This window comes from Marmota marmota, unplaced genomic scaffold (assembly GCF_001458135.2).
Source record: "Marmota marmota marmota unplaced genomic scaffold, marMar, whole genome shotgun sequence".
Taxonomy (NCBI): Eukaryota; Metazoa; Chordata; class Mammalia; order Rodentia; family Sciuridae; genus Marmota; species Marmota marmota.
In genome coordinates this window covers 3,252,243-3,260,909 of record NW_026000138.1, presented here as the reverse complement: position 1 = coordinate 3,260,909, position 8,667 = coordinate 3,252,243, and the positions used below count along the sequence as shown (strand labels likewise).

Here is an 8,667-nt window from a genome sequence, read left to right as displayed (position 1 = left end):
AACTCATGCTTGGGCCTATATTTTATTCACACTAATCCAGTGAGTCATTTCACCGGGTATCAGGCTCTGGATTCAAGGCGAGAAGCCTGAAACTCTCAGACACACAAAAGTCTCGGGGGTGTGGCGGGCGGAGGGGGTGTGGCGCCTGCGGCTGGTGCGCACGCGCGACTGCAAAAGCAGTTAGGTCAGCCCTTGGCGCCTATTCCAAAGTTTTCCCGCACTCCATTTGCTTTTATTATGATAAATGCCAATATATTTTAAATTTCGGAGATACACAGACTCCCCCAGACTCACTTCAATATCCTTACTGAGGTGCCTTTCGTCCCATTGTACGCCCACCGCAAAGTTTGCAGTTTAGGACGATGATGTAATTTTGCGTAAAAACAACGAACCCTCCTACCCCCCAGGTCCCGGGAGTAGCGAGCCGCTGAGCTGCTTTTTACTCAGGCACCTCCGCAGTTACCTATTTCCTTGGGGGCGGTGCCGCGTGTGGACCCGATGGACCCCGGCGGCGCCGCCATTTTGGAGTCTTCGGAAAGGAAAAATTGTCTGCCGGCTTTTCGCGCCGCTACAGCCGCAACTGCCTGCGGTTTTGCCGGGCAGAATGAATGTGATAGACCATGTGCGGGACATGGCGGCCGCGGGGCTACACTCCAACGTGCGGCTTCTCAGCAGCTTGCTACTTACAATGAGTAATAATAACCCGTGAGTTGAGGTGGGGAGCGGCCTGGGCTGAGGAGAGCGGCGGCGGTTTGGGAGCCGGGGCTGAGGCGGTATTCTGGCGGGATCCTGGGTCAGCCGCGGCCTCCGCTGACAGCCGACGCGGGAACGCGAGTAGTGTCCCGGGGGCCGGCGCCGCGGTGCGCTTCCGCCGAGGATGTGGCGAGCGCTGGCTCCGGAGAATGGTCCACGCTGGCGGCGCTTTCCCACAAGTTGGGAGCGAAGGGTTTCCTGAGGCTTCCGTTGCAGGATAAAGCGATTGTCGCATCGCTGGGCTGAATCCTCCCCTCCCGGCTCCTTCCCAAGAACGGGTTTTCGCTCGCTGCCGCTCTGACCCAGTGCTCTGGTTTTTATGTCCTTGTCCTACATCTGAGATGGGTATTTTCCCCCGCAGGGCCCGCTCTTTTAACCTTGGAACCCCCTATAAACGGGAGGTTTCGTTGATGGGGCAGGGGAGTGGCGCCTAATTTTAAGGACTTGGGAGCTGTGAGAGCCGCGTTCCCTTCCTTTTTCGCTGCCGTGTATTAAGTCTTAGGTGAAGCACAGGGTTCATCCTTGAGCTTCCGCCCCACCTGCCTTCCCCATCCCATCTCTTCCCCAGTGCCCTGGCTTCCTGGGCTCTGTGTTCTGGTGCTGGACCGCATAAGCAGGCTCTCAAGTCGGGCTCTTGTACTTGCTGTTTGGAATCCTCACCTCAGGGCTGCCTCCTCGTTTAGGTTTCAGCTCAGATACCCTCTTAGCCACTCTGACCCCAAAAGTACAGTTGCCCTATTTTGAAGAAGCACAGCGCCCATGCCATAGCTCTGTGCTGATGTGCTAAGGACATGCATATGGAGATAGGGAAGTGAAGTACTTTGATCAAGTTCACACATCTAGTAGGTACAGGAGTCTCCATTCTGAGCCCCACAGTCTGCTGCCTCCTTATAGCATTATAATGAAATCGACTCTGCACCCTTTTGTGTTTGGTCTGCTCTAGAAGGTGGTCCAGGTCAGAGAGGAAAGGGCTGTGAAGTGCCTGCAGTGCAGTGGCTGCGCCCTATTTCACTTCCACTAGTGCGCTTTGGGCCTCAGTGGTTAAAATCATCCTTTACGGCCATCTACTTAGTGTTGACAGTGAGGAACACTGGCCTCTGTCTGCCTTTTGTGTTTATTCTGGAGACTTTTACTTGATTCTGAGTGATTTCTCAGAGCATCAAGTTTTCACTTCTGGGGATTAATACACTTTACATTACTCTTGGTTATTGATGATGTGACAGGATAGTTTGAAGCAGTTTGGTGATTTGGCTAGATTAAGTTTAGTTAGCCTGAGCTTTTTCACATTAGGTTAGATTGGCAGTTCTTAGTTTCAGCAAATGTTTAAGTTCTGATCTTTTATCATTATTATATTTTGAAATTCATTGAATAGGCAATACATACACTGAAAAAAAATTAATCAGTAGAGAATTTGTGTGCAGATCAATCTCTGAGTCTTGAACCTTCCTGCCACCATTTTTCTTCTCCAGAGGCAACAACTCTTAGGTTTTCCATGTATAATTCCAGAGATTGTGTGTGTGTGTGTGTGTAAGTGTGTAATAGGCAAGTATGTTATGTAAGTATCTGAATGCTTCCTGTGGATGTAGTAATATTTATCAAATGATTATTTATCACTGAATACAAAAAAATAGTTACTGCTCATTGAATACATTGAATCTGGGTGTTGGAAAAGCTCTTAAGTCATCTGAACTATCCCTTTTACTCTTCGAATTTTCTTTCATATATAAATAAGTATATAGTAGATGGGCACAGCACCTTTATTTTAATGTGATGCTGAGGATTGAACCCACTGCCTCACACATGCTAGGCAAACACTCTCCTGAGCTACAACTCCAGTCCTCCTTGAATTTTCCTTATAACTTTATATCCAGTGTTTAGCCTGTTATCCTTTTTCGGTGGTGGTGGTTGGGGGGGGCAGGGGCATTGTTGGGAATCTCCAGGCCTTGTGCATGCTAGGCAATCACTCTACCAGCGAACTACATCTCCAGTACCTCCCCCTTTTTTTTCAAAGATATAATCCACATATCATAGAATTAATCATTTTAAAGAGAACAGTTCTGGGGACTGAGGTTGTGGCTCAGTGGTAAAGTGCTTGCCTAGCACATGTGGGGTGCTGGGTTCGATCCTCTGCACCACATAAAAATGAGAAGTATTGTGTCCAACTACAACTGAAAAACAAAATACTAAAACAAACAAACAAAAAACAGTTCTATGGGTTTTAGGGTATTCATAGTGTTGTACCACTAATTCCAGAACATTTCATCATCTCCAAAAGAAATCTCTTAGCAGTCATTCCCCCATCTGTTTTACCCTGGCAGTCACTAATCTATGATACCTGTTCTTTTTTTTTTTTTTTTTAAAGAGAGAGTGTGTGTGAGAGAGAGAATTTTTTAATGTTTATTTTTTAAATTTTTTGTGGACACAACATCTTTGTTTGTATGTGGTGCTGAGGATTGAACCCGGGCCGCCCGCATGCCAAGTGAGCGCGCTACCTCTTGAGCCACATCCCTAGCCCAATACCTGTTCTTTTTTAAAAAACATTTTTCAGTTGTAGTTTTGATATAATACCTTTATTTTATTTATTTTTTATGTGGTGCTGAGGATCAAACCCAGTGCCTCACACATGGCTAGGCAAGCGTTCCACCACTGAGCCACAGCCCCATCCCCTTGTACCTGTTCTTGATATACCTTGGTTTGTTGGCATATTAACTGTATACAAAGTTCTTTGACTCTGTCCTTTCATTTTAAGCAGTTATGGTTTTTATCTGTCAAAAGTGTGTAAATTTGGGCTGAGGATATAGCTTAATTGTAGAGTGCTTGCTTTGCATGCACAAGGCCCTGGGTTCAATTCCCAGCACCACACACACATACACACACATAAATACACACACAAAAGTGTAAATTTATCTTGAGAAGGAGGAGTGGAAGGAGTCAGGAGAATCGTGAGTTCAAAGCCAGCCTCAGCAACTTAGCAAGGCCCTGAGCAACTCAGTGAGACACTGTTTAAATAAAATACAAAAAAGGGCTAAGGGGGCTGGGGTTGTGGCTCAGTGGTAAAGCACTTGCCAGCATGCATGAGTCCCTGGGTTCAATCCTCAGCACCGCATAAAAATAAATAAATAAAAGATTAATTGACAACTAAAAAATATTTAAAAAGGGGACGCTGGGAATGTGGCTCAGTGGTTAAGTGCTCTGGGGTTCAATATCCACTCCCCACCCTCCCAAAAAAAGGAGGTTGGGGTTAGGGGTGCAGCTACTGCTTGCCTGACATAAAGAGGTCCTGGGTTCATTTGATCCTCAGCACTATAAAAAGCAAGAGAATGGTAGCCAGACAGTTATAATGCTTGTGAACATATTGAAGGTTAAAGAAATAGTTTTGAAACATACCAGTTCCTTTAATTGTCTTAAAATTCCTGAGACTTAAGGGGATAAGAATGCTTCTGTTGAGCAGGCATGGTGGCTCATGCCAGTAATCCCAGAAGCTCAGGAGGCTGAGGCAAGAAGATTCAAAGTTTGGGGCCAACCTGGGCAACTTAGACCCTGGGTCAAAAAGTAAAAAGGACTGGGGTGTACGTCAGTGGTAGAATGTCTCTGGATTCAATCCCCAGTATCGTGCAAAAAGAGAGAGAGGGAAAAAAAAGGATGCTTCTAGTGCGAGTAAAGTTTACTCTTCCTTTTTAATTTATTTGTTTTGTGGTGTTAGGGATCAAACCTAGAACCTCATACATGCTAGGCAAATGCTTTACCAGTGAGCTACATCCAAAGTCTTAAAAGTTTACTTTTGCATGTAAAATTAAAAAGACTTTGGGGCTGGGGATGTGGCTCAAGTGGTAACATGTTCGCCTAACATGCGTGAGGCACTGGGTTCGATTCTCAGCACCACATAAAAACAAAGATATTGTGTCCACCTTAAAAAAATAAAAAAATAAATATTAAAAATAAAAAGACTATCAAACGTAGTCAGTCCTCGTTCTGTCCCACTCTGTCCCATTGGCTGTTTCATTCTATTCTCAGACTGATATTTTCTTCAGTATTTCAAGAGTTTTGAGGTCCAATTCTCTTTATTCATCCCCTTCCTAGGAAGAAGGGGTGAAGTTTCTCTTTTCCAGGTCTTCAGCCCTTTTTTGGTAGTATAGTTGTCATTGTGATTGCTCTCCTTTGTTAGTATTATCCTTAAAACTTGATGTTAGGAGCTTGTGGATGAATATATATCAGACTGTTAAAAGGGTTTGGAGCAAAAAAGGGGAGGAAAAGATACTTTTTTTCTGTATATCTGTATTCGGTTTTTATAGATATCATTGCATTTATATTAAATAAAGAACAATTTTAGTTACATTAAAACAGCAATTTAGGGCTGGGGATGTGGCTCAAGCACGCTCGCCTGGCATGCTTGTGGCCCAGGTTCGATCCTCAGCACCACATACAAACAAAGATGTTGTGTCCACCGGAAGCTGAAAAATAAATATTAAAAAAAATTCTCTCTCTCTCTCTCTCTCTCAAAAACAAAACAAAACAAAACACCCAAAAAAACAAAACAAAAAAAACCCCCAGCAATTTAAGGCAGTATCCTAGATATGTTGGTTATAGTAACATAGGGTTTATTTCTCATGCCTCTCAGTTTAGGGACAGGCCCTTAAGGTGTATTAACATTTTTTAAACTGCCATTATTCAAAGCTTTGTGCTAGACTTATATGAACACTAAGGTGTTCTTTCTAATATTTCAAAATAACCCACGTAGGGGGTGTACTTTCTTTGTTTTCTAGTGAGTTATTCTCCCCATCTCAGAAGTATCAGCTTTTGGTGTATCATTCGGATTCTCTCTTTCATGATAAGGAATATCGGAATGCTGTAAGTAAGTATGCTATGGCTTTACAGCAAAAGAAAGCCCTAAGTAAAACTTCAAAAGTGAGACCTTCAACTGGAAATTCTGCTTCTACTCCACAAAGTCAGGTAATTTTAGATAAATTTGTGAGTTTTTTCTTTGTTTTTCCAGGGTTGGGGAAGGGGGCTGTGCTGGGAATTGAACCTGACACCTCATGTATGCTGAGCATATTGTCTGCCACTGAGATACACTGTCAGCCCCAAGACAGGTAATTCAGAAGATGACTGACTAGATAAAGAAGATGATAAAATAAAAAGTAATTCAAAAGGAAACTGAACAGCGAGACAAAGATGAAAAACTACTTAGATGTAGGAACCTACCCAATCAAGCATTAAAGGACAAGAGCAAAATTCTTGTGGATGTATCTAAAATGTAAACCGCATAAACAAAGTTATGCATCATTCTTCCTTTTTATAGAAACAGAGCTTAAAATGTAAGGTGCTTTGTGATTTTAATGAAAATGCAGCTTGTAAAATGTCATTCAGTTGTTAGGCCTGTGTGAGAACACAGTGAAATTTATGGGGAAGAATTTAAAAATTTCTGTTAGTTTTGGTTGCTTGATAGTTAAATAAATTTAAGCAATAAAATTGCAGTGTCTTCACCATTTGACATATTATTCCATTGCTAGGAATTAATCCTAATAACAAATTCACAAAAGGTTTTCAGGGATGCAGTATTGTTTATAAGAAGAAACTGGAAACAAAAGTGCTTATAAGCAGGTTCAGATTTCATGAAGTAATGTGATGAATTATTGAAAAAAGACAAATGAGGTTAAAGTATATGTGCTGATTTGAAAATGACTATGTACTAGTAAAATAAGGTTTGAAGCAATATGTCAATACTATTTTTATTTGAAGGTGAGAATTTAGAGATACATAAATACATCCTGATATATGTTTTCAAATATATGTGGATAATGAGCTTGAAAATATTTCGTGTATGAAGGAAATAAATTTAAGTGGAAAACTAGGGAAAGAAAACATTTTGCTTTTTAGTTTGAATCTGTTTTTAAATTTCTTAGTATACATAAAATGTTAGGTGAACTATAAGTGAAATTATCAGTCACAGTTTTTCTGCTTTAAATTTTTTCACATTAGAAAGAAAAATTAATTTTTTTAACCTGTTCAGCTTCATCTTTTTTTTTTTGAAATATTAATTTTTTTGTTGTACACATACCTTTATTTTGTTTGTTTTTATGTAGTGCTGAGGATCGAACCCAGGGCATCCCATGTGCTAGGCGAGTGCTCTACCACTGAGCCACAACCCCAGCCCCTTCATCTGGTTTTATTTATCTTTATGTAAAATCTTTGCTTTCTATTATTAATGATGAGCTGATTGCAGGATTTTCTTTTATTTTTTGACACTAAATGGAAGTCATGTATATTACCCAGATAGAATCATTCATAAAAATAGTTAATATGTGGAGTATTCCATTTGCCAAGTATGATGCTAAACCTCTTGTGTGTGTGTGTATACTGGAGATTGCAGGGGCACTTTACCACTGAGCAACATCCCCAGCCCTTTTTTATTTTATTTTATTTATTTATTTTTTGAGACAGGGTCTTGCTGAATTGCTTAGGGCCTCGCATCTTGAACTTGCAGTACTCTTACCTCAGCCTCCTGAGTTGCTGAGATTACAGACATGAACCACCATGCCTGGCTTGTTGCTGTTTTTTGTTGGTACTGGTGATTGAATACAGTACCTCATGTATGCTAAGCAAGCACTCTGCCACTGAGCCACCTCTCCTAGGCCTCCATTCATTCTCACCCCTCCTCTCCCTTCCCCTTTGTTTTCATACTCAGTTGCCCAGGCTATTCTCAAACTTGTTATCTTTTCTGCCTGGGATCACAGGCTTTGCTAAACTTTTACTTTTCATATAACTTAATACATTGAATCTTCATGGAAGTTTTTAAAAATTAAGATATAACTCACATGCTGTTATTTCATCCTTTTTAACGTATACGATTCAGTGAGTTTTAGTATAATCACAAGTACTATCTAACTCCAGACATTTTCATCACTATAGAAAGAAAGCTCATGCCTTTTGGCATTCATTCTACATTCTCACATTCTTACCCTTCTCCCCAGCCCCAGTCCCCAGCCCCTTGGCAATCACTAACTTTTTTTCTTTTTTTGTCCTTGGGGATTGAATCCGGGGATGCTTTACCACTGAGCTACATCCCCAGACCTTTTGCCTTTTTTTTTTTTTTTTAATTTTGATACAGGATCTTGCTAATTTGCTGAGGCTTTCCTGAAACTTGTGATCCTCCTCCCTCAGCCTTCCAAGTTGCTGCAATTATAAGTGTGTGTTGCTGCACCTGGCTTGAGACCATATTTTCAAGAATTGTTTTTTCATTGTCTCCTAGTGTCTTCCATCTGAAATTGAAGTGAAATATAAAATGGCTGAATGTTATACAATGCTAAAACAAGACAAAGATGCCATTGCTATACTTGATGGGATCCCTTCAAGACAAAGAACTCCCAAAGTAAGTTCAATTAGCAGATTGTTACGTGATTCTTCCTCTGCAGCCCTCCCTTCTCTTCCATGTTTTCTCTGTTCTTTAGGAAGGCCATCTGAACATTGTATTCATGACTGTCTCACTTTCTTCTGCTGTTAATGAAGTAGAGATTTAGAGGTGAATGACCTTCTTAAGAGACCTGAAAATTCAGCTGATGAGTAATAACAGCTGGACAATGTTATGAGTATATATTCTTTGGTATTTGTTTCTGTGGGGAAGAATGATTTGCAAAATGCTTCCAGGTGGCAAAACCACTTTTTTTAGAACTTCATTTTTTGTATTCCATAGATGTATCCATTTGATAGTGGGAATGATTTTATTCTTTCATTTTCAAATTGTACATAAGTGTGAAATATATGTTTGTGTTTGATTTGGCAGCATGTTATAGTGAAGAGTGTACCTTTAGCTGAAGTCAGAGATCTGGTGTCTTTTTTGCATCTAGGGCACATGTGACTTACATACAATTTAAGGTTGGGCAAATTAACAATCTCTGGTCTTCTTTTTTTTTTTTT

General features: G+C 41.0%; 1 protein-coding gene across 5 annotated transcripts in view; it reads left to right on the top strand.

The window, feature by feature from the left end:
* The first annotated feature begins 496 nt into the window (after positions 1–496).
* Positions 497–8,667, top strand: part of Anapc7 (anaphase promoting complex subunit 7) — a 25,600-nt gene continuing 17,429 nt past the window's right edge. Inside the window, exons 1-3 of one of the 5 annotated variants that reach the window (XM_015502496.2) lie at positions 497–705; positions 5,517–5,703; positions 8,003–8,122. In XM_015502496.2, coding sequence (XP_015357982.2) covers positions 605–705; positions 5,517–5,703; positions 8,003–8,122 — 408 coding nt within the window. In that variant the 5' untranslated portion in view covers positions 497–604. Of the gene's footprint in view, positions 706–5,491; positions 5,704–5,822; positions 5,844–8,002; positions 8,123–8,667 lie in introns of those variants that run through there. The other 4 variants (XM_048785583.1, XM_048785584.1, XM_048785586.1 and 1 more) reach the window with 4 other exon arrangements.